This window comes from Pelophylax lessonae (genome assembly GCF_965119305.1).
Source record: "Pelophylax lessonae genome assembly, chromosome: 11".
Taxonomy (NCBI): Eukaryota; Metazoa; Chordata; class Amphibia; order Anura; family Ranidae; genus Pelophylax; species Pelophylax lessonae.
In genome coordinates this window covers 230,824,598-230,850,719 of record NC_138778.1, presented here as the reverse complement: position 1 = coordinate 230,850,719, position 26,122 = coordinate 230,824,598, and the positions used below count along the sequence as shown (strand labels likewise).

General features: G+C 44.1%; 1 protein-coding gene across 1 annotated transcript in view; it reads right to left on the bottom strand.

The window, feature by feature from the left end:
• Positions 1 to 26,122, bottom strand: part of LOC309567503 (ABC-type organic anion transporter ABCA8-like) — a 182,005-nt gene that overhangs the window by 126,898 nt on the left and 28,985 nt on the right. The window contains exons 3-10 of the mRNA XM_082272888.1: positions 18,380 to 18,587; positions 18,022 to 18,177; positions 15,917 to 16,014; positions 6,438 to 6,664; positions 6,122 to 6,260; positions 4,631 to 4,816; positions 4,114 to 4,261; positions 3,692 to 3,860 (exon numbers count right to left, since the gene is read on the bottom strand). Of these exons, the coding sequence (XP_082129014.1) occupies positions 3,692 to 3,860; positions 4,114 to 4,261; positions 4,631 to 4,816; positions 6,122 to 6,260; positions 6,438 to 6,664; positions 15,917 to 16,014; positions 18,022 to 18,177; positions 18,380 to 18,587 (1,331 nt within the window). The remainder of the gene's footprint in view (positions 1 to 3,691; positions 3,861 to 4,113; positions 4,262 to 4,630; positions 4,817 to 6,121; positions 6,261 to 6,437; positions 6,665 to 15,916; positions 16,015 to 18,021; positions 18,178 to 18,379; positions 18,588 to 26,122) is intronic.

The window sequence follows — 26,122 nt, the reverse complement described above, 5'->3', positions numbered from 1 at the left end:
TAGGGCAGGAGTAATGGGATTGACTATACCCGTTAGATACATTGTAATTTGAAGTATTCCATTCCAGAAATTAGTAAATTTAGGACAGCTCCAAAAAGTATGTAGTAGATTGCCTCTTTGATGGCATTCCCTCCAACAAAGTTTTGAGGTGTCCAGATTTGTGTAGTCTCATGGGAGTCAAATACCAACGATGGTGCCCTTTCTGTGCATTGTTTCAGTGGTCAATACAAGAGGATGCCCTTTGAGTAACCGCAATTGATTATTGCCATTGTTTTGGAGTAACTGTTTGGTTTAGATCTGTCTCCCATTTTACCATGGGTGCTATTTTATTGGATGTTGGGTAGTAATTACAATATTTATAGAAAAAAGAAATGCCCTTGATGTGAACGAGATTGTAGTTCATGATAGCATTCCAAATTTTTCGGGGGACTGTAATCCTGCCCACGGGATTACTACTATGGTAATGGGAGATCTGTTGTAGTCTATATGCTGATAAAGTGTTCCCCTCCGACCCTCTATCTTCATTAAGAAAATGAATACCACTCTTAGACCAATGTTTTACAGAGAAGTTGTGTATCAAATATTCGCAGGCCTTTAGTGGGATCTCTATGGTACGAGAATCCTCATCCTGATAATTAGTTCTATATAATGATGACCAGGCTCCTATTGTTGCTTTAATCCCTCATATGCATTCTAATAACATCACTTTGAAAACAAAAAAATTTCCTATCCTGGCCCATTGTTAAAGGAACAAGTACGGGTGTAACGACACCCCAAGTATGAAATGGGTTACAGTCGTCTAGGATAATCTGCTCCCGAACACCAGGACAGCTATCGACCACTCCAATCCGCCATACATGAAGCCCATCAATAATTCCCCCCCAAGTATGAGACAAGGCTCTGTAGTGAGGTTTCGATCTAGAGTAACTCTCTTCTTCTTTATTGAAAGAAACACAGCATTTATATATACTTTGAGAATACCATATGAACAATGACTGTGTAATTACCTCCCTTAGTAGACAGCCAGGTGAGCTCATTAACATACTTATCAATAGTCTCAGACCCAATTAACATACTGTCCTATTTTAGACAAAAGCACTTAGTTAATCAGTAGACATTCTTTAGGAGGGCCTGCTGGAAACAATCCCCCCCCCCCCCCCCTCTCTGCAGCTAATACACATTGATTAGCAGACACGGTGTCTCTCCTAGTTCCTGGACGCCCAAATTAGGAGTTGCACTTCCTGTGCCTTACAGTGTATAGGAATAAGATAGATCTCCATATTTCCTGAGAGATATTGGTAATGCATATACTGTCCCATTTGAAATAGTCCAAACCATATTCTCAGTGTATTCCACCCTCCCGGTCACCCTGCATCCATAAAAGATGCAGGGTGACTTAAACATAAGAAAGCCACACAAGGCTGGACATGGTGTCTCCCAACCTCTTTAAAGGAATTTGGGGTCCACAACCCCCCATGCCCAAAGTGACTCCTGTCACAACGGGGAAAGTTCATTAGGCTGTACTTCTCCTGTGGATCACAGAAGTGCAGTTCATTCTTCACTCCTGTGACCCATTTTCAACAGACAGCAGGCTAAAGCCTGCTGTCTGCTGACGTCACAGAGCCAGACCTCCCTGGACCGGCACCCAGCTCAGCCTTTCAGCGTGCCGCTGAGATACTGAGCCGGCCACTCCCGCTCCCCTCCATAGCCCAGTGAGTGAGGAGGGGGCAGAGCAGAGAGTGGCGACTGACAGTCCCCAGCTCTCTGCTTGGGGAGACTTGTGGTGTTAGATCATTTGGTTTTCAGTGTTATAGTCAGCAGGGGACAGATGCCATCCACCTAGGTAAGTATAAATCTACAAAAAAAAAAAAAACAATCCCTATACTTCTCTTTTAAATATAATATATGAGGCCCACGGCAGCAGGCTTTAGGCTTGTCTCAATGAGCAAAAGCTAAAAAAGCTAAGATATCATTTTTGGTTAATTGGACCTGCATTTGACCTCCTTCTGATGTGCAGTTTACCTATTTCTAAGCTGCATCGCCCTACTTCAAGCTGCTTTTGCCTTCCCATTGACTCGCAAGAGCAGAGAAACAGTTCTTTGAAAAAGAGATGAGAAGACCAAGCGCCAATCTAAGTGTAGCAATGCAAGTATTTAATAACAATAAGAAGAGTGTTACTCACAAAAGTGCGTTTAAAACAGGCATCTCAAAGTAATTAGGGCATCTGGGCAATGTTCGTCCAGGGTGTCCATCCGAATCCCTTGCGGAGCTGTCGCTTGTAGGGGATGAGCGGCGGTCTCCTGTTGCGAGGCAGGGGACGTGCTGATCCTCAGCGGTGGTGTAGCAGCGTGGGTCCGTAGGTCCCTACAAGCGAAAGCTCGGCAAGGGATTCGGATGGACACCCTGGACGAACATTGCCCAGATGCCCTAATTACTTTGAGATGCCTGTTTTAAACGCACTTTTGTGAGTAACACTCTTCTTATTGTTATTAAATACTTGCATTGCTACACTTAGATTGGCCTTGGTCTTCTCTTCTCTTTTTCTTGGATCCATACAGGGTTACTTCCCTCTTTAAAGCCTGCAGCCATCAAAGTGATCTAGCAACACCGGACTTTATCATCTGCATTTTGCCCATACTTAGACTATTGCAGCAACTCGTGCATTCCGATTTCGCCAATCTCTCCCCTTTCCTTGAAACAGTTCTTTGACACAGGGCCTTAATTTGCTTTTGCAGTTGCCTCTTGGCCTTGAGTGCTGCTTAGCTGTTGGCTAGTATTCCCAGATCCCTTTTCAACCTTCCCTAATCTAAGGTGTCTACTGTGCAGGGCTGCTGTTAGAAATTGCGGGGCCCCCGTACAGACTACCTGGCAGGGCCCCCCCAAGAAAATATTAAAGATATATTTAGCTAAAATTGCAACAAAATCACTATTAGCAGACACAAATATAACATAACTTGCATAATTCCTGCTAAATCTAAAAAAAAAAAACTATGTTAAACAAAAAAGAAGATGAGATGAGAAAAATATACAGGCTGGGCAGTTAAGCCTCGGTTCACACTAGGGCGACCTGTGAGGCGATCTGGTCGCCTCACAGGTCGCCGCAGGTCGCCTCCCATAGGGAAGCTGCGGACCCATTCTAATAGGAGCGACACAAGTCGCTCCGACCTAGAAAAAGGGTCCGGAGCTTCTTTGGGGCGACCAGGAGGCGACCGCCATAGACTTCAATGTTATGAAGTCCGTGACGGCCGCTCCGAGGTCGCGGCGCGCTGTTTGCACCGCAATCTCGGAGGTCGCCCCGGGAAGTAGCGTCGCGGTAGTGTGAACCGGCGCTTAAGCTCAGTGATCAGAGAGACAGAGAGAGAGAGAAACAAAGTTACAATTTACAAATAAACTACTGAGCAGAGATAAGTGCTGGGAGGGGGGACACACAAGGGAGGGGGATTAGTGAGGGACGACTGTCTCTTTCTCAACAGATAAAAGCTGATAGCAGGGAGAGGGATAGATCAGATTCAGGTGCTGGAGGAAGATTTCTGTATTTGTTGTCCATCACTAATCCCCCTCTCTGTGTGGGCCCCCCTGTGTGCTCAGGCCCCCTACAAGAGGGCTGGTGGTCCCCCCCCCCCCCCCCTATCAGCGGCCCTGCTACTGTGTGTGTATCTTCTACAATAGACAGAACTAGAGACTGCAGTACCTGATCGCTTCTTTTCCTAGTAACTCAATGGGAACTTTTTCTACATAGTCCCCAGAGTCCTCCTCTATGTGTTCTCCTTCTCCTAGCGGTACAGGGGTCATCTTCTTCTTCTTTGACCAGAATGAAGGTCTCAGGCAGAACAGCGGCTCGTGTCTCACTCCGTGTTTATCTGGCATCAAAAGAAGACAAGTCTGATCAATGCCATGATCACAAAATAAAGACAGCTATAGAGTTAATTTGCAGAGGCTTTTAGACCAGCATACATAAAATGATATCATAATAGTGACATCACAGTGACCAAGACAAGTCAATGAATGAGCTGCCTCTCAGATTAGTATTCTTCCCACCTGTGTGCTCCACCTGAAACATTTTGTTATTGGAACACCATTAACTGAGAATAAATTTCAATCATTTGTCATCACCTGGAATAATCTTGTCGAAATAGAGAGTGAGTATGAAATAAAGCACTGAGTCTAGAGTCAGGTAGATGGCGCTGGAAAGTATGTGAGAGGAGTCACCTCCGATATCCGAGAAGTAGACCCCTTGAAGGTCATTTTCCATGTGCATGCTCTAAAAACACAGAAAAGCCATAATTAATGGACACATCTCATGCAAAAAATTCAGGATTCTAGACCAAACATCACAAGTGTTTTCTGAAGTGGATTTAAACCAAATCAGCACTTTGTCGATGCAGCGCAGAAGTACAGCAGGTTCACAATAATGCCCGCCCCTGAAGAGCTATTCCCTCACTCCTCCACTGTTCCATTCCCCTGCCAAGAAGATCAGTACGTCCAGGTACAGTTGACCATGCTACTTACTCCCCTTCCTGTCCCATCATTGTGCTGGTGCTTGGTGATTGGCACAGTGTTGTAGGGAGTGGGGAGATGTTCTTTAGCCCTGTGTAAGCTCTAAAAACAATTCCCAATAATAAACTGTTACCTCCAAGATCCCAATGGCAAAGGAGAAGGGGTGGAAAATGCTCAGAAAAACTTCCAGAGATTTGGGCATGGCGTTCACCAGTGGCAGAAGACCAAGCGCAGATAGGAAGAGAGTGATGAAAAATCCCAGAATCGCTGCTAGGCGGTGCTTCCTGAAGAGGGCGCTCAGCATGCAGTTAAAGCAGACCTGGAGGGGGGGTACATAAAATATTTATTAGAGAGGTTGTGTTCAGTTCATAAAAAGGAGCCATGGAGGAAAAATGCATAAACCTAATTTTTCATCCATGGTTCCATCCCAGCCCTGAAGACTTCCAGCCACTTCCTGTCTACATGCACTCCAGGGATCAGGGGCTGACTGGCAACTTTCGGCCCAGGAGGCAAGTACAAACCAGAGGCCCATGGTGCAGCGGCTCGGCTCCCCTCCCACTCTCCCTCTTCTTGCCTCCTCCTGACCCCCATTCCAGGATGAGGCTCCAGGTATTCCCTACTCATCGGCCGAATCCAGGTTCCCAACCTGGCCAGCAGGCGGCGGTTTGGGGGGAGCCGGGACAGCTCGGTTGGGGCTGGCTGGGGGGGGGGGGGGGGAAGTCTCCAGTGGGGCATGGAACTGGCCTCTGCTCAGACACAGTTTACACCATCAATGCTGGGGGGGGCTGCACTCTATCCTTGTCTTCATCCCACACTCAGTGGGTCAGTGGCACAGACTTTTTACTTTTCTTCACCAGGAATCCTTTAGGCATGTCTGTGGCAGAAGCAGGGCAGTCTATTTATAGGACATCAGAGTGGCCAAGGGGGCGATTGCCCCCCTACCCCCTAGCCCAGTCCTCCCCTGGACACAACAGGAGGTATTTATACTTCTGGAGGACATGGGACTGGCTCTCGGAATCATTAAAGCTGAACTCCAGACTGATATAAAAAATACACAAATTGCTGGGACAGCTCAGTCGGGGCTAGCTATGGGAAGAGAGCCTCCAGTGGGGCATAGAACCGGCCTCTGCTCAGAAACAGTTTACACCATCCATGCTGGGAGGAGGCCTGCGCTCTGTCCTTGTCTTCATCCCACACTCAGTAGGTCAGTGGTGGGGACTTTTAACTTTTCCTCACCTGGAATCCTTTAGGCATGTCTGTGGCAGAAGCGGTGCAGCCTATTTACGAGGCATCAAAGCAGCCCAGGGGGCAATTGCCCCCCTGCCCCCTGGCCCAGTCCTCCCCTGCCAGGGATGGTAGCCTAACATTTCTCAGGGCGAGTTTCCTGATAGTGACAACACTTGACCATGCCTGTATAATGTGTGTTGAAATGGCCACTTGTTGTCTGCACCAGAAGCACTTGTGACAACGCAGGAAGAGAATTGGGAGACTGAGACTAATGGGAAGACATTATTAACATGTTCAAGCTTCTTTGAGATTTTAATGATTGGGTTCACAACTTCTTGAATGTAGATATGGGGAATAACGTGGAGTTCATTTGCCCAAACACACCAGCCAGACCTACCGTGGCGACACCATAGAGGCAGAAGAGCAGAAAAATAATGCCAAAGGAACTTTGCACAAACACATAAGTGGTGGTGATCAGAGCCATGAGGGTGGCGATGATGATGGCACTGACAGTGTACAGCAACCCCCAGGACAACCTGAAAGACAAGATGATAACCACCATATTAGAACTCTCTAACCAATGGGGACTATTTTTACCTGTCAACAGAAAGGTAATCATACATGTGACCCCTCACTCCAAGCCTGCTGTGCTATAGTAAGCCCCTGCCTGACCTCCAAGAATATATTAATTTGGGTTGACCTGCACCACTCACCAAAATGCCAGATCCTTCAGTCCCATCATCCTCATCAGCTCTCTGGTTTTCTTCCTCTCCTGGGAAATCTGCAGCGTCATGAAATAGGACAGCGAGACGAAGCACATGCTTATGTCATAGATGACAGTGCCCATGTGCAGAACTGATGTCGTCGTGATATCCACCGCTTTCATCTTCACCACCTCTGTGGCCGCCATAACATCCCATAGCGACTGATTAGTGTTCCTCTGCAAAATATATATTTTTTACCTTTGATTATTTCACTTTTTTTCTTAAAGTTGGCCAATTTTTGTGTTTTATTATATTTTATTTGTATAATTTTGATGGTAGAATTTAAAGAAAGGTAGTAGACCCCAGCAAAGATAACTTACCAGTAATTTGTGGCAGTGTTGTACACTTGCAGAGCAATTGAAGCACAAGTTCTAGATGACACTTTTCCAATTTGTAGCAGATTTGGGTGGCAAGTCTCTTGCAAGAGCAGCCAGTGGTGTCTACAGCAAGAACTCTGCATGTCTACAGCATGAAAATTCAGCCACACTGCCCCCTGTGGTGGGATGACTATTGCACAACATAACTGAACCAGAACTTGCAACAGAATTGCAGAACATTTGCAAAGAAAGTGGATCTGGAGTCATGCAATGCGGACTTGCTGCAATTGTGCAACAATTGTGTGAAGCCTGGCAAGTCTAGCAATAGCTTAGCAAGTCATTTTCAAAACTTGCAGCACAATTATCTGAGAGGGAGCAAGAGAGCCATAAAATAGCACCTTTGTGTTGGGTATTTCTTTGGAAAGTGGAAAAGTCCCCAAAAAAGGAAAATGCCACCAAAACAATTGCAGAGTCATGTGCCCTGTGTAACTGCATGTACATTTGTTCTGTGTGAATGGGGGCGAAATCACATTTTTTTAGGCTATGACCTCTCCAGGTTGAATGTCATTCATTTTTACAGACTAAAGTAAATCAGGAAAATACAGCATTATGACCATTAATCATAGAAATCAGTGTAGTGCAACCAGGTCTGCCGCTAGAAATCCTGGGGCCCCATACAGCCTACCTGACAGGGCCCCCCCCCCCTTCCACCGAAAATATCAAAATTATATTATTACCCCCTCCCCCAATCCCTCTTCCTAGCAGAAATCCCTCCCAATCACCCCTCACAGCGCAACCCCCCAAATCCCTCCACAAATTCACAACCCCATCCCCATACAGAGTGCAGGGGTCAGGAATGCATTACGTACAGAGTGCAGGGGTCAGGAATACGTTCAGGAGAATGCTAGATACAGAATGCAGGGTTCTGGAGTGCATTATGCACAGGGTTCAGGAGAGTGCTTGATAGGGAGTAGTGCCTTACTAAGCTGACCAAGATTTCCCATAGATGCAAATGTTAGACAGGGAGCAGTGCCATACCAAGTTGACCAAGATTCTCCATTGAGGCCAATGTTAAAAATCGGGAGTAGTGCTATACCAAGGTGACCAAGATTTCCCATTGAGGCCAATGTTAAAAATCAGGAGTAGTGCTATACCAAACTGTACTGCACCTCTTCCCAGCTGCTACAACCTCTGCAACACACACACCTCTCCTCTGCCCTTACCTTCCCCAAAAGGTCCCCCATCTTCCACATGATTACCTTTCTAAAATACCTTTCTGTTGCTGGCTGCCATATCTGCCTTCTCATTCTACCCTATGCACATGTTGCTTGACACAGGGGGCGGGTCTGAGTAGCAGTCCCGCCCATTGCCGACATCACAGCATGAATTGTGGCTACATAGTGCACACCCAGCTTGTTTGTTAGCCAATCCCTGGCTGTTCTAAATGTTCCCACTGCTGCAGGTCCTTCTGAGCTAGAAGGTAACATTTATCACCAGAACAAAGCCTCTGTACAGCAGGACAGCAGGACAGTCCTGCCCAGGTTGGGAGGTATGCTGTCATCCTACCGATCTTCCTGCTGTCCGGGCCCCCCTATGTGCCGGGGCCCCATACAGGAGTACTGGCTGTACCCCCCTCATGGCGGCCCTGAGTGCAACCAATATAAAGTACAATCAAAAATATAATCCAATAAATGAAAACAAAAAAAGTCCCAGTTTTGTGTATGAATTTCACCGTTGTGCAACTCAAAGTGATGGTTCAAGATAATATTAAAAAAAAAAAATAATGTGATCCAGTGAATTCAGTGACCACCACCTCTGGCTGGAATGCCTGCTCACCTCCAAATAATAACCCCACTATAAAAGTCCCAATCCCCTTTTAGGACGTCTCTCAGGATGCCACGGGGGTACCCCTCCACAGGACGTCCCTGAACCATGCTGACATCCTCTTGGGGGTCTCAATAAATCATGTACGGCCATAAAATAATAAGGGGAAACCATAGTGCTCTCTGCTTTGAATATTTATTATAAAACTTCACATGGGGATTAAAAATAAATAAATGTGTGAAAAATATGCATTTCATCAGCTCTCCACGCTGACACACAAGTGAAAAATCATCCTAAATAACGGCTCCTCTCACCCGTACGCGTTACGCCCTCTATTGAACTTCTTCAGTAGGTCTGCTGAGGGCGTAACTCGTACAGGTGGGAGGAGCGGTTACTCAGGACGTTTTCTCGCTTGTGTGTCAGATGATATGCATGTTTTTCACACATTTATGTGAGTATTTTTAATCCCAGTGTGAAGCTTTATAATAAATATTCAAAGCAGAGAGCATTATGGTTTTCCTTTATTATTTTATGGCTGCACATTATTGTAACGGAACCACAACCCCACAATGTGCTTGTGGGCTTCCGTCAGAATAGCGCTTCCTTCAGTCTTGAACATAGATATCAGATTTTCTAGCCGCCCCCATACAAAACTAGCCGAGAATAGCTTGTACAAGATCTGGAAAATTTATTGAACAAGCTCACACCGAATATATACCCCACCAGGTCAGGTGCCTGATTACATTATCCTATGCAGATGAAATTGTGTACAGAAATATAATTAACATAACTAAGGAAAAACCAACACAAACAGTATTCTACTTTCCCACTAGCAACTAATAGATGACAGGGATTTAATCAACTTGAGCTAATTAACTAGCAGACTTGCCGTCATCGAACTCAAAGTACAATGCACATTATTATAAGTGTAAACACAGAATCCACAGCAGACAATAGGCAGCTAGGCCTTTAATGTGGATCCTTGGGCTAGAGTCCCAGAGCCTGTGTGCCTTGGGGCGATGTGGACTTGAATCCAAAGTAACAATACTCCAAGGGCCCCCCCCCTAGCATACACCTCACAAAGAGCAGCTTTCCCTCACAAACCAGGGTCCATAGTCAATAGGCAAGAGGCTAGCCTGCAGTCCCCTCCAAAAAACCCTGAGAGAATTAGTCACAATGATTGAGACCAGGGCTTTCTTTCATTAGCAATGTGGGGAAACGCAGTTCCGGCACCCCAAGCACTGAATGTATGTAATGGTGATGGGTACTCAGTATGCTGGCAGGAATCTATTTTTTGTGTGGGGGTCTATTGTTGCTTGAAAGGTCTATTGTTGCTGTTGGGGGTCAATTGTAGAGGGAGGGGTCTATTGATGCTGGCTGCTGGGAAATATGTTGTTGCTGCTGGGGGTCTATTGTTGCTGGGGTGGTATTTTGTAACAGGTGGTCTATTGTTGCTGGGGGGTACAATATTGTGTGGGGGATTTATTGTTGCTGGGTGGGTCTAATGTTGCAGGGTGGGTATAATAATGCTGGGGTATCTATATTTGCTGGGCGATCTATTGCTGTTGGGGGAATCTGTTGTTCGTGTGGGGATCTATTGTTGCTGGGGTAGGTCTAGTTTTGCTGGGGGATCTATTGTTGCTGGGGCGGGGTCTATTATTGCTGGGATGGGTCTAGTGTTGCTGGGGATATCTATTATTGCTGGGGGAATCTATTGTTGCTGGGGGAATCAGTTGTTCCTGTGGAGATCTTTTGTTGCTGGGGTAGGTCTAGTTTTGCTGGGGGATCTATTGTTGCTGGGGCGGGGTCTATTTTTGCTGGGGTGGGTCTAGTGTTGCTGGGGATATCTATTATTGCTGGGGGATCTATTGTTGCTGGGGGAATCAGTTGTTCCTGTGGAGATCTATTGTTGCTGGGGTAGGTATAGTTTTGCTGGGGGATCTATTGTTGCTGGGGTGGGGTCTATTGCAACGCAAAATAATCCTGTATTCTCTAAAAGGGCTGGTACTAGGAGGTGGGTAGTGGGTGGAACCAAGGGACGGTGCTTGGGGTGGGTAAGGGGTGGAGGCAAGGAATGACTCAGAAGGTAGGAGTTCTTGCACCTATTCTCAAAGAAAAAAAAGCCCTGACTGAGACCCCAAGAGGAGGTCAGCGTGGTTCAGGGATGTCCTGTGGAGGAGTACCCCCCGTGGCATCCTGAGAGACTGGGACTCTGTAGTGGGGTCATTATTAGGAGGTAAGAAAGGCATTCCAGTCCAGAAGTGGTTAATTGAGACCCCAAGAGGAGGTCAGTGTGGTTTGGGGACGTCCTATGGAGGGGTACCCCTGTGGCAACCTGAGAGACATCCTAACAGGGGATTGGGACTTTGTAGTGTGGGTCACAATTTGGAGGTAAACAGGCATTCCAGCCAGAGGTGGTGGTCACTGAATTCACTGGATCGTATTATTTTTTTTTAAATATTATCTTGAACTATCACTTTGAGTCACACAACGGTGGAATTTATACACAAAACTTTCTTTTATTTGATTATATTATTGATTGTATTTTATATTGGTTGTGCTACACTGGTTATATTATACTGATTTTGGTTTGGAGAGTCACAGGTGGACAAACTCTGATAGGTGTTAGCAGCAATCACAATAGGCCTCCGTTTAAGGCCACTGCGTATTAGTTTGCACAGAATTTTTGGACAGAGTTTCTTCATTATAGTATTCACAACGCTTCACTTTTTCCACATTTTGTTATGGTACATCCATATTCCAAAATGGATTAACCACTTTACCACCGGAGGATTTTGCTGTCTTACGTCCAGGCCACTTTTTGCGATACAGCACTTTGCGAATTTAACTGACAATTGCGCGGTCGTGCGACGCCGTACCCAAACAAAATTTATGTCCTTTTTTTCCCACAAACAGAGCTTTCTTTTGGTGGTATTTGATCACCTGTGCGATTTTTACTTTTCACGCTATAAACAAAAAAAGAGCGTAAATTTTGAAAAAATAACAATATTTTTCACATTTTTTATATGAAATTCCCCCCCCCCCCCAAAAAAAATGTAAAAATCTAAATTTTTTTACATTTTTGGCCAATTTGTTTTCTGCTACATATGTTTGGTAAAAAAAAATCACAATAAGCGTATTTTGATTGGTTTGCGCAAAAGTTATTGCGTTTACTAACTAAGGGAAAGATATCTGTCATTTTTGGTGGGGTTTTTTTTAACGAGTAATGGCGGTGATCTGCGATTTTTTTTTTTTGCGGGACTGCGACATTTGGGGCGGACAGATCGGACCCTTGACTGACATTTTTGACACTTTTGGGGTTACCAGTGACATTACTACAGTAATCAGTGCTATACATATGCACTGTTACTGTAAAATCACACTGGCAGTGAAGGGGTTAACTTTTTTTGAGAGGGAGGAGTTAAGTGTGTCCCTAGGGGTGTGCATCTAACTGTGATTGGTTGTGGCTTGAGGTGTAAGAACAGTGATCAAGGGTCCTACATAGCAGAACCGTATGATCACTGTCGGGATTATTGGGGGATGATTAATATAATAATAGAAAAAAAATGGATTTAAAAAGCCATGTATATTCCATATCATGCATATAAGATTCTGAACAGTTTAACTTCCATCTTGTTTTAAGGTGTAGGAGAGTTCATATGTACTTGTTAAACAAAATGTCTCTTACAAGCTTACAAGAGAGAATAGAGTTTCAACAGAGGTCTTTGTATTTTTTTTTTTTATCATAAATAAGGTAATACATTGACATCTCATCAGATAAGGGACAATTAGTGAGACACCATACTAGTCTAGCTTGTAATCTTATCTGTATATAACAATGGACAATACCCCAGTATACTCTAGCAGACATTTAATTTAAACTATAAGTTTTAAAAGATACATCATTATGTGTGTGAAGATATTAGCCATAATTATGTCATTATATTATGTAAGGCATATACATATATATTTAGGAATGTTATATCACATTTTGGGTTTATATTCTTACAGTAGTAATCTTACTTAGAATTATTTTTCTAATAAGTGTAAGAACATATGTATCTTGTCACTAATTACCTCATTTCAGAGAAGTTTGTGTTTAAGTGTTCAAAGGTATCATAAATACCAGTCCTAGACTAAATGTCTGACAGCCTATGGCATGGTCAAATAATTAATGGACTTTCACTAGCCAATTTACCACTAGCCAATTTACCACATCGGGTCCGCCGGGCACACGCGCGGGGGGGTCCGTGACAGAGCGGGAGCGCGCATCCGGCGGCGCGCGCTCGCTCCCCAGAGCCTCACAGGCTAGTGACGCACCCCTACGTCACTTTGCCTGTGAGGGGCTGACCGCCATCGTATATAGTTGTGCGGCAGTCGGCAAGCGGTTAAACTGATTTTGGTTTGGAGAGTCACAGGTGGACACACTCTGATAGGTGTCAGCAGCAATCACAATAGGCCTCCGTTTAAGGCAACTGCACATTATTGCACTAATTACAGTGCATCCGGAAAGTATTCACAGCGCTTCACTTTTTCCACATTTTGTTATGGTACATCCATATTCCAAAATGGATTAAATTCATTATTTTCCTCAAAATTCTACAAACAATCCCCCATAATGACAACGTGAAAGAAGTTAGTTTTTAATCTTTGCAAATGTATTAAAAATAAAATACAAAAAAATCCCATGTACATAAGTATTCACACCCTTTGCCATGACACTCAAAATTGAGCTCAGGTGCCTCCTGTTTCCACTGATCATCCTTGAGATGTTTCTACAACTTGATTGGAGTCCACCTGTGGTAAATTCAGTTGATTGGACATGATTTGGAAAGGCACACACCTGTCTATAGAAGGTCCCACAGTTAACTGTGCATGTCAGAGCACAAACCAAGCTATGAAGACCAAGGAATTGTCTGTAGATCTCTGAGACAGGATTGTATGCAGAAACAGATCTAGGAAAGGGTACAGAAAAATGTATACAGCATTACAAATCCTAATGAGCACGGTGGCCTCCATCATCTGTAAATGGAAGAAGTTTGGAACCACCAGGACTCTTCCTAGAGTGGGCCGTCTGGCCAAACTGAGCGATCGGAGGAGAAGGGCCTTAGTCAGGGAGATGACCAAGAACCGATGGTCACTCTGACAGAGCTCCAGCGTTTCTCTGTGGAGAGAGGAGAACCTTCCAGAAGAACAACCATCTCTGCAGCACTCCATTAATCAGGTCTGTATGGTAAAGTGGCCGGACTGAAGCCATTCCTCAGTAAAAGTCACATGACAGCCCGCCTGGAGTTTGCCAAAAGGCACCTGAAGGACTCTCAGACCATGAGAAACTAAATTCTCTGGTCTGGTTAAACAAAGATTGAACTCTTTGGCCTGAATGGTAAGCATCATGTCTGGAGGAAACCAGGCACCGCTCATCACCTGGCCATCCCGACAGTGAAGCATGGTGGTGGCCGCATCATGACTGTGTGGATGTTTTTCAGCGGTAGGAATTGGGAGACTAGTCAAGATGGAGGGAAAGATGAATGCAGAAATGTACAGAGACATCCTTGATGAAAACCTGCTCCAGAGCGCTCTGGACCTCAGACTGGGGCGAAGGTTCATCTTCCAACAGGATAACGACCCTAAGCACACAGCCAAGATAACAAAGGAGTGGCTATGGGACAGCTCCGTGAATGTCTTTGAGTGGGTCAGCCAGAGCCCAGACTTGAACCTTACTGAACATCTCTGAAAATGGCTGTGCACCGATGCTCCCCATCCAACCTGATGGAGCCTGAGAGGTCCTGCAAAGAAGAATGGGAGAAACTGCCCAAAAATAGGTGTGCCAAGCTTGTAGCATCATACTCAAAAAGACTTGAGGCTGTAATTGGTGCCAAAGGTGCTTCACCAAAGTATTGGGCAAAAGCTTCAACACGTATATACATGGGTTTTTTTTTCCTTTTTTATTTTTAATAAATTTGCAAGGATTTCAAACAAACGTTGTCATTATGGGATATTGTTTGTAGAATTTTGAAGAACATGTTGAATTTAAAGCGGAGTTCCGGGCACAAAATCGATATTTTTTTTTTGTGCCCGTCCGGCTTCTTCACCTTCACCTGAAAAGGAATTGGATAGTTAGGTTTTTTTTTTTAAAAACTCACCTTGTAATTGAAGATAGAAAATACTCACCTCAATGTACTTCCTCCCTCTGTGCCTCGGCTCCTCCGTCACTTCCTCCTTCGCGATGATTCCTGGGAGCTGAACGTCATCGCTCCCAGGAATCAATGCGACGGCACCGGCCCCGCTCGTCACTTCCGGGGCGACGCTGCATTCCCGGCTAAACAGCTTCTGGGCATGCCCAGAAGCTGTGGAGAATGCGGCGCCACGCCGGAAGTGACGAGAGGGGCCGGTGCAGGCGCATTCTGGGAGAAGAGGACGCGGAAGAAGACGCGGAAGAGGATCGCGCCGGCTTCAGCTGTCCACAAGAGAGAAGGAAACGCTGTGGAAGAAATTTTATAAGTAAGTATTTCTTCTTGCAGGTAAGTGCGAACCGGGACAGATCAAAGGCTAGCCATTGTGGAATTTGCTAGCCCTGACTGTCCCGGGGGTATGTTCAGTGAAAAATGCTTTCTGTGCCTGGAACTCCGCTTTAATCCATTTTGGAATAAGGCTGTAAAATGTGGAAAAAGTGAAGCGCTGTGAATAAATACTTTCTGGATGCACTGTATATAGTGTTTCACAATCATAGAAATAAATTCTTAATAACTATGACCATCAGCTCCATCTATTGGCCATAATGAGGTATTTTCTTACATTCAAACAAAGAACTTTCTACCTGCGGTGAAAATAACCTAGTAATATTTGGGGTTTTTTGCCACCATTCGCACAGAACAAATGTACATGCAGTTTCACAGGACAAATAGGCTCTGCAAATTAAAGTGGGTGAATCTCCAGAGACACAAAGAACAACAAAAATTTTATGAAGAGCAAAGTGCCAAACCAGTTGTATAAAGCCCAGAAAGGATTCTCATTTGAAGTTTCCTTCAGTATATAGTCAACACGTTTCAGGGACACAAAATCCTCCCCCTTCATCAGGGCTTGAAAATGCAGATGAAAGCCTATTCTGAACAAACAGAACTGGAAAGATTCTGAGGGGTAAATTGGATAACAAAACTCCCATCTCTCAACCATCAATTGGATTTTCAATTCACCCCCCCCCCCCCCCCCAGGCTCTTTTTGGCCCCATTGGTCAGACAGGTGCCTATATAATGAGTAGTGATGGGACAGTAATGGCATTTTGCTCACCTCAACAATGGCGGAGTCAATGCTGGCTTGTAGAGAGAGGAACCCCGCTTTCCAGTACAACAGGGGGCGGCAGCTGCTTTCTGAATTTTCACAGTAACCTGAAAAACCACACAAGGAGAGCAAAGATAAAAAGAACACCATGAACCGAGGATTCCAAACTTATTCCCAGGTGACACACCTTTGTACCGCCAAAAAAAAAATGAAAGAAAACCCTGAGTATAGTATTTCAAACGTCTCATTATTTCCATTCTTTGTTTTCCTGCATGTTTCCTTTTCAAAAAACCCAGAGAAGAATAGCCTTCCTACTGACCACCGATGTAAGGGCAATTCTCCTCACTGACCACTGATGTAAGGAGCATTCTTCCCACTGATCACCAATGTAAGGGACATTCTTCCCACTGACCACCAATGTAAGGGACATTCTTCCCACTGACCACCGATGTAAGGAACATTCTTCCCACTGACCACCAATGTAAGGAACATTCTTACCACTGACCACCAATGTAAGGAGCATTCTTCCCACTGATCACCAATGTAAGGAGCATTCTTACCACTGACCACCAATGTAAGGAGCATTCTTCCCACTGACCGCCAATGTAAGGGACATTCTTCCCACTGACCACAAATGTAAGGGGCATTCTTCCCACTGACCATCGATGTAAGGAGCATTCTTCCCACTATTCACCAATGTAAGGGACATTCTTCCCACTGATCACCAATGTAAGTAACATTCTTCCCACTGATCACCAATGTAAGGAGCATTCTTCCCACTGACCACCGATGTAAGGGACATTCTTCCCACTGACCGCCAATGTAAGGGGCATTCTTCCCACTGACCACCAATGTAAGGAGCATTCTTCCCACTGATCACCAATGTAAAGGACGTTCTTCCCTCTGATCACCAATGTAAGGAACATTCTTCCCATTGACCACCAATGTAAGGGGCATTCTTCCCATTGACCACCAATGTAAGGATCATTCTTCCTACTAACCCCCAATGTAAGGAGCATTCTTCCCACTGACTGCCAATGTAAGGATCATTCTTCCTACTAACCCCCAATGTAAGGGACATTCTTCCCACTAATCACCGATGTAAGGGGCATTCTTCCTACCGACCACCAATGTAAAGAACATTCTTCGCATTGACCACCAGTGTAAGGGGCATTCTTCCTTCTGACCACCAATGTAAGGGACATTCTTCCCACTAACCCCCAATGTAAGGAGCATTCTTCCCACTGACCACCAATGTAAGGAGCATTCTTCCCACTGAGCACCAATGTAAGGGACCTTCTTCTCACTGACCGCCAATGTAAGGGACATTCTTCCCACTGACCCCCAATGTAAGGAGCATTCTTCCCACTAATCACCAATGTAAGGGACATTCTTCTCACTGACCACCAATGTAAGGAGCATTCTTCCCACTGACCCCCGATGTAAGGAACATTCTTCCCACTGACGCACAGTGGAGGGAACTTTCTTCCCAAAGACCACCAATGTAAGGAACATTCTACCCACTGACCCACAGTGGAGGAAACTTTCTTCCCAAAGACCACCAATGTAAAGTATCAAGTGAAAATAAAAGGGAATTGCTTGCAATGGGTTGTATCCCAATTATAGATGGTAGGTCATAGGCTCCATTGGGGTCTAGGCCTGCTACGTTTATTATAATGAAAATAGGGGTGTTACCGAAGAGATCACTTGGGTGATTGGAGAAGAGTTCCTGATGTCCCAAAAAATTGCAGACATTCTGACAGCGCTCCTCTCCAATCACCCAAAGTGCACGAATGTAAGAGCCATTTTCCCTACAGACCACCAATGGAAGAAACATTCTTTCCAATGATCATGAATGTATGTTTTTCCCATTGACCAACCACAAATTGGTTTAGTAGGGGTTTCCCAAGACATGAAAATCATTTTACGGGTTCCTCTGGGGTAAAGTGGTTAGGAAAGGCTGCAATAGACTTTCATTCAAATGCAAAAAGAAAAAAAGGAAGTGGTAGTGTGAATGTTGCAGTGTGCCGATGTTCTAAGGCAGTGAAAGGGCTTTGGATATAAGAAAAGAGACCTCTATGGCACTGCTAAAAATTGGCTATCTGCTCTCTTACCTCTATCAGCAAGGTAGTCATTGGGGCTCCAGATGATGTGTAGAGGATAACTAATAAAATACGTAAACTCATTCTCAAATTCCACACCAGCAGTAAGGCGCTCCTCAACTGTGTTCAGTAGGGCAGAAGTATTTGGAAATTTCTCCACCGATATTTCTGAAGGAGGAATTCAGGACTTTTGTCATTTTCATTTATTTATTATCGGGGGTAATTCTCGGGGTACCCCAGCTTTGTACACACAGATAACACTTGAATGGGAACTAAAAGAATTTATAAAGCAGTCAGGCCCTTTGGTGACCCCCATACACTCCTCATTCAGTGGGGAGGAGCACCATGCTCGGCTCATAGCTGATCTTACCTGGGATGATGGGGCTTCTTTTGACCCTCTGCATTATGTCCCGGATGGCCGGGGTTGTAGGGATGTAGCCAACTTTAAAACCTTTGCTGCTGAATTCATCCAAACGCCCCAGGACTTCGGCTGGCGTGTATGCACCCTGCCTTGGTAAAGCTCCTAGACCCATCACCAAGCACAGCACGAAGACCAGCGCCAAATGCTGGAGCCACTCCTGAAAACCAAACATGGGGTCACCACCATCACCAATTAGGAGAAACACTTCGATATGTAGGCAGGTGCCTAAATTATTTTTTTAAAATGTGTTTTACTGTGAGTTAACTATGCCTCCCATTTTACCAGGAGATAGAAGAAGATAAATACAAGGGAAGAGCAGCTTTGTGGGTTGGTTGGTGCTCGCTCCATGAATGGAAATTAGACAGGAGAACTTTGCCCAATTGTTCTCCTCTTGGTGGGTTGGGGTTTCTAGGACATGGACATTATGGACTTTGTAGACTTTCTGTGAGTTAACTATGCCTCCCATTTTACCGGGAGATAGAAGAAGATAAATACAAGGGAAGAGCAGCTTTGTGGGTTGATTGGCGCTCCCTCTATGAATGGAAATTAGACCGGAGAACTTTGCCCAATTGTTCTCCTCTTGGTGGGTTGGGGTTTCTAGGACATGGACATTATGGACTTTGTAGACTTTCTGTGAGTTAACTATGCCTCCCATTTTACCGGGAGATAGAAGAAGATAAATACAAGGTAAGAGCAGCTTTGTGGGTTGGTTGGAGCTCGCTCCATGAATGGAAATTAGACGGGAGAACTTTGCCCAATTGTTCTCCTCTTGGTGGGTTGGGGTTTCTAGGACTTGGACATTATGGACTTTCTAGACTTTCTGTGAGTTAACTATGCCTCACATTTTACCGGGAGATAGAAGAAGATAAATACAAGGGAAGAGCAGCTTTGTTGGTTGGTTGGTGCTCGCTCCATGAATGGAAATTAGACGGGAGAACCTTGCCCAATTGTTCTCCTCTTGGTGGGTTGGGGTTTCTAGGACATGGACATTATGGACTTTGTAGACTTTCTGTGAGTTAACTATGCCTCCCATTTTACCGGAAGATAGAAGAAGATAAATACAAGGGAAGAGCAGCTTTGTGGGTTGATTGGCGCTCGCTCCATGAATGGAAATTAGACGGGAGAACTTTGCCCAATTGTTCTCCTCTTGGTGGGTTGGGGTTTCTAGGACATGGACATTATGGACTTTGTAGACTTTCTGTGAGTTAACTATGCCTCCCATTTTAACGGAAGATAGAAGAAGATAAATACAAGGGAAGAGCAGCTTTGTGGGTTGGTTGGCGCTCGCTCCATGAATGGAAATTAGACGGGAGAACTTTGCTCAATTGTTCTCCTCTTGGTGGGTTGGGGTTTCTAGGACATGGACATTATGGACTTTGTAGACTTTCTGCATTGAGAGGTATGAGCTAGCATGGGGTAACAGGAGGCACCAGAAACTAAAGAGATTTATTGAATTGAATGTTGAACTAGGTTAATGAGGCCGCCTTGTGATGTGACGCTGTAATGGATGGAGTGCGATAGGTCATACATGCACCACTATGTATGTGACCTCAAATTACTTCAGACCAGGCAGAAGTACTGTATGTTGATGGCACTGCCATCATGGCAGTTTAACCGTTACAGCTTCACATAAAATGGCAGTGCAATCAACAAAGTTCTGCCTGGTCTGAAGTCTTTTGAGGTTATATATAAAGGGGTGCATGCACGGCGTATCAAATAACATGGAGACATCAGAGGCCAAGGCAGTGTGAAGGGAAGATGTCCCAGCAGTGTCTTAGCAACCGGTTAAGTCAACCCTTGAGGGGTTGTGTTGCCATTGCCAGAGACTGCAGTTTAAGTGTCTTAGGTGCAATATAGCAGCCAGTCACTCAGGAAGGGGAGGTGACTTGGCATAGGTGATGGAGGTCCCCGGTAGTGAAGGAGCCTAGGTGCATAGGTTCCTTCCCTAGCGATCGTCAGAAGAGTTTAGGCAAATACCTCTGACAGCCTCTAGGGTCATGAGTGCCCCACTTCTCCATGTCCCTACATAAACCGCTCCCACAACTATCACAGGCAGTTCATAGAGCTAGAAATCTCCTCCACTACAGGGAATTACAGGTTAGATAAAGGATGACATGGGATGGGCTCTCTGAATCGTTAAAGCTGAACTCTAGACAGACACAAATGAATGCAGCCTTTCATTTCTAATTCTCATATCTATGTCACTTTGCTCTCTCCTCCTAGCAGCATGATCTTTGTTTGTACATGAGCTCTACAGCACACCTAATTGCCTCCCAGTCTGAGCTTTGCTGTACAGGGGATTGCAATAGGCTGATTCGGGTACTTACACTGACTGCAATACCTATAATAAAAAAAGAAAAATAAATAATAATAATAACAATACTAATAATAATATATTGGTGAATACAGAGCTGCTTTAGTTTGTTTCTGTTATATCTGCCTGGAGTTCAGCTATAAAAAGAACCTGCCACTAACTTGGAGGTAAAAGCAAAGAAAAACCAGGTACTGTAAATGTTTACTAGCAGCGTTTTTCATATATATTTTTTTCTAACTTAATATCAGCATACATGAAAATAAGCAGAGGAACATAAAAGAACTGTCAAAAGACCCGTGTAACAAGGTTATTAAACTTTTTTAAAGATGGAAAAGAATATAAAAACATATCTAAAGCCTTAAATAGGACAGTCAGTACTGTTTAATCACTTATTAAGAAGTGGAAAATTCGGGGATCCCTTGATGCCAAGCCAAGGGCAAGTAGACAAAGAAAGATTTCAGCCACACACAGAGGAATTGTTCGGGATAGAAAGAAAAACCCCACAGGTAACCTCAGGAGAAATACAGGCTGCTCTGGAAAAAGATGGTGTGGTTGGAGCACAATAAAGAAATACTTAAACAGAAATGAGCTTCATTGTGGAGTTGCTAGAAAGAAGCCTTTACTGCGCCAATGCCACAAAAAAGCCAAGTTACAATAAGCCGATAAAGCTTTGACACGCCTCACCGGGCTTTTTTGTGGCATAAAGGCTTGTTTCTGCCAGCTCGACCATGCAGCTCATTTTTTTCAAACATGGTCTTATTGTGCTCTTTGAAACAACCACACTGTCTTTTTTCAGCCTGTATTTCTACTGAGGTTACATGAACATTTTTTCTGGCAGTCTACTGCAGTCTTACTTGTCTTACCTGACCTTGACTTGGGATCAAGAGATCCTTGAATTTTCAACTTCTTAATAAGTGATTAAGCACTACCGACTGTCATGTTCAAGGCTTTGGATATCTTTTTCAATCTTTATAAGGTTCCATGACCTTGTTATGCAGGTCTTGTTACAGTTCTTTTCTGCTCCCCAATGCTCAGTATCTAGTCTGCTCAGTGCATCCACATGAGAGCTAACAAACTCATTGACTATTTATACACAGACCCTAATTGCAATTTAAAAAGCCATGGATGTGGGAAATGAACCTTTAATTGCCATTGTAAGTTTGTAACCTGTGTGTGTAACCTTGTGTGTCTGTACCAAGGCCAAACATTCCAGGGGGGAGGGAAACTTTTCATCGGGGCCATTTTGGGGATTTCTGTTATCATAAGGATTTATAAAGGAGCCAAACAACTCTGTGATAATAAATGGCTTCATATCATCGCTATCCGAAAATAAAAGACAGATTTTTTGGTACGATCAGTCAGATTTTCAATATCAATGCCAACATTTCACCATTTCTGCCAGGGGAGGCAAACTTTTGAGCACAACTGTATATCATCAAAGTATATATAATGAGGTCATCTTCAATGTGTGTCCTTTTATCCCATCTTTTTTTTCTCTACCTAAAACCATAGTTTTGTCCAACCCAAAAGCAATATGAAAAAAAAAAAAAAATAATAATAAATAAAAAAAAAAAAATATATATATATATATATATATATTAAGTGGGGAAAATAATGATTTTGTCCCTTGCACATTTGGTAAGTTTGCCCACTTACAAAGAATTGAAGGGTCTATAATTTTTATCATAGGTGTATTTTAAATGATAGAGACAGAATATGAACCAAAAATCCAGAAAGAAAGCACACAGTACAATTGTTACAAATGGAGTTGCAGTTCAGTGAGTAAAAATAAGTATTTGATCCCCAAGCTAAACATGACTTCGTATTTGGTGGAGAAACCCTTGTTGGGAAGCACAGAGGTCAGACGTTTCTTGTAGTTGGTGGCCAGGTTTGCACACATCTCAGGAGAGATTTTAGTCCACTCTTCTTTACAGATTTTCTCTAAATCCTTAAGGTTTCTTGGCTGTCGCTTGGCAACTCGAAGTGGCAGCTCCCTCCATAAATTTTCTATGGGATTAAGGTCTGGAGACTGGCTAGGCCACTCCATTTTTAGATCTCTCCAGAGATATTCAATCAGGTTCAAGTCTGGGCTCTGGTTGAGCCACATAAGGACATTCACAGAAATGTCCTGTACTCCTTTGTTATCCTGGCTATGTGCTTAGGGTCGTTGTCCTGTTAGAAGATGAACCTTCAACTCAATTTGAGGTCCAGAGTGCTCTGGAGCAGGTTTTCGTCAAGGATGTCTCTGTACATTGCTGCATTCATCTTTCCCTCAATCCTGACTAGTCTCCCAGTTCCTGCCACTGAAAAACATCCCCACAGCACAATGCTGCCACCACCATGCTTCACTGTCGGGATGGTATTGGCCAGGTTTCCTCCAGACATGATGCTTGCTATTTAGGCCAAAAAGTTCAATCCATGTTTTAGCAGACCAGAGAATTTTGTTTCTCATGGTCTAAGAGTTCTTCAGGTGCCTTTTGGCAAACTCCAGACAGGCTGCCATGTGCCTTTTACTAAGGAGTGTCTTCCATCTGGCCACTCTACTATACAGGCCTGATTAATGGAGTGCTGCAGAGATGGTTGTTCTTCTGGAAGGTTCTCTCCACAGAGAAATGCTTGAGCTCTGTCAGAGTGACCATCAGGTTCTTGGTCACCTCCCTGATGCCCTTCTCCCCTTAGTTTGGCCCAGGCAGCCCACTCTAGCAAGAGTCCTGGGGGTTCTAAACTTCTCCCATTTACAGGTGATGGAGGCCACTGTGCTCAATTGGACCTTAAATGCTGCAGAAATGTTTCTGTACCCTTCCCCAGATCTGTGACTCCATACAAAACTGTCTCAGACAAACTGTCTCAGACAACCCTCTACAGACAATTCCTTGGACTTCATGGCTTGGTTTTAGCTCTAAAAAGCCCTGTTAACGGTAGGACCCTATATAGACAGGTGTGTGCCTTTCCATATCATGTCCAATCAACTGAGTTTACCACAGGGCAAATCCAATCAAGTTGTAGAAACATCTCAGGGATGACCAGTGGAATCAGTATGCACCTGAGCTCAATTTTGAGTGTCATGGCAAACGCTGTGAATACTTATATACATGGGATTTTTTAGCTTTTTATTTTTATAAAATTTGCAAAGATTTCAAATAGTCTTATTTCATGTTGTTTCACGCACCGGGGGAAGAGCGCACAGATATTACAGCGACCAGTCTTCTCACCCTTCGTGACCCTCCTTTCAAGCTCAGGTTCTCATATTTCGTGGAGGTAGAACACCTTCCATGATTACTTTTCCTACGACTTCAACACCATAACCAGGAACCGTATGTGAATCTCAGAAATCCTTGCCACTTGCCTTGTGGGATCCTTGCGGAATAGGCCATTGAGGGCTTGAGCGTAACAATACTCAACCAAGAAGTTGCAAAATAATTTCCACTTGTTTCTACTCTCGCTGGCTCCATAATCCCTTCCCCCTTTATATTTTTCTGGGGATTTTTTTCGCCCTTCCCCCTATCAGTGCGCCTCCTTATTGCGCTGCCAACTTGCAGGTAAAAGCACAGAAAAACCAGGTACTGTAAATGTTTACTAGCAGCGTTTTCCATATTTTTTTGTTTCTAATTTAATATCAGCATACAGGAAATAAGCAGAGGAACATAAAAGAACTGTCAAAAGACCCGTGTAACAAGGTAATTAAACTTTTTTTAAAGATGGAAAAGAATATAAAAAGATATCTAAAGCCTTAATTATGACAGTCAGTACTGTTCAATCACTTATTAAGAAGTGGAAAATTCGGGGATTCGGGGATTTCATGGCTCATTTGAACTGTGGCAGCTCCTTGTATATGTGGTCACAAGCATCTGGAAACCTGGCGAGCGAAGTGTACTCCAACTGATCTTTGGACAAAGGGTTTCACCTGAAACGCATCAGGTCTGAATTCGGGAGATTACATATGCTTTCGCCCCTTAGTTTTCCTCAATGATTTATCTATACCGCATGCCAATTGTATTGTTATTATCATCTCTTATTGTATGTCATTTATAATAATTTTTTACACATTTATATTTTTACATTCGTGCATACACCTTTATTGTTCTGATGGTCTTTTGCCTAAAAAGTCCCGCACCCAGGGGAATTTTTTCTTTTTCTGTTGTCATTATGGGGGATTGTTTGTAGAATGTTGAGAAAAATAATCAATGTAATCCATTTTGGAATAAGGCTGTAACATAACAAAATGTGGAAAAAGTGAAGCGCTGTGAATACTTTCCGGATTCACTGTATATTATATACTTTCCACCAACATCCTTGCTCACCGATGATTTGACCAAAAAAAACAAAAATTGCCATGGTAGTGTGCCTCCTTCAAACAGTAACAGTTTTTCATAAATATATTCTCACATTTCAATGTGCAAAACATAATTCCCATGTGATGACCATCCATAAAGTGCATGCAAACCCCCCTGAAATATAGTGCGGCCCACCAGACTCCAGAGCCCACTGATCCTAAAGTGATTGTAAACCTTCGATTTTTTAAATAAAAATAACAAATATTTTATACTTACACACCTTCTCTGTGTAATGATATTGCACAGAGCACCCCTGATCCTCCTCTTCTGGGGTCCTCTGCTGGTGTTCCTGGCTCCGCCTCTTCACTAGGTACCCCCCACGATAAGCCGCTTTCCATTGGGGCACCCATGTGGCCGCTGCGTCCTTTCACAAAGAGAGTGTGACTCGGCCCCGCCTCCCTCTCCTTTGTCACACCTTTTGATTGACAGCAGCAGGAGCCAAAGTAGAGCCTTGTAAAGAGTTCCAAAGAAGGACCATAGTGTAGTAACTCAAGCAATAAAAAAATTATTTTCTCATCTATATGCTTACATAAAGCCAGGTAAAGCCCAATTCCAAGATGGCCACACCGGTACTTCTGGTTCTGGCGAGCGTCTGGTGTCACTTCCAGTTATGGCGTGTGTCTGATGTCACCTGCCATATAAAGGGGTTCTAGGAGGCTCCTGAAATGTTGGTCACATGCCTGATTAGGGGGATAGGTGGGGTGCAGTGACGTGCGGCAGAATAATACACTCAGTCCCAGTGCAATGAAAGAACTTGCATTGAAATAATGCAAAAACAGTTCACAAATAACCTGGTGGAAAGGCAGCCCAACCAGGGGAAATTCAGAGTTCCAACAGCGTGTAGACAGAGCAGAGTGTAGCCGAACTAACAGTATCTGTAGAGAGGGGGAAGAATGTGGCCTGGCTGTCTTGTGCCCAACAGGCAGGTGTCCAGAGAAATTGTGAGCCCTATGCTTTTCGTTCTCATCAGTAACTTTTCCCTGGCGCTAGTTCTGTCCCTACCTGGCAGGGTACCTGTCCCTACTACCAACTCGCAAATGTGCA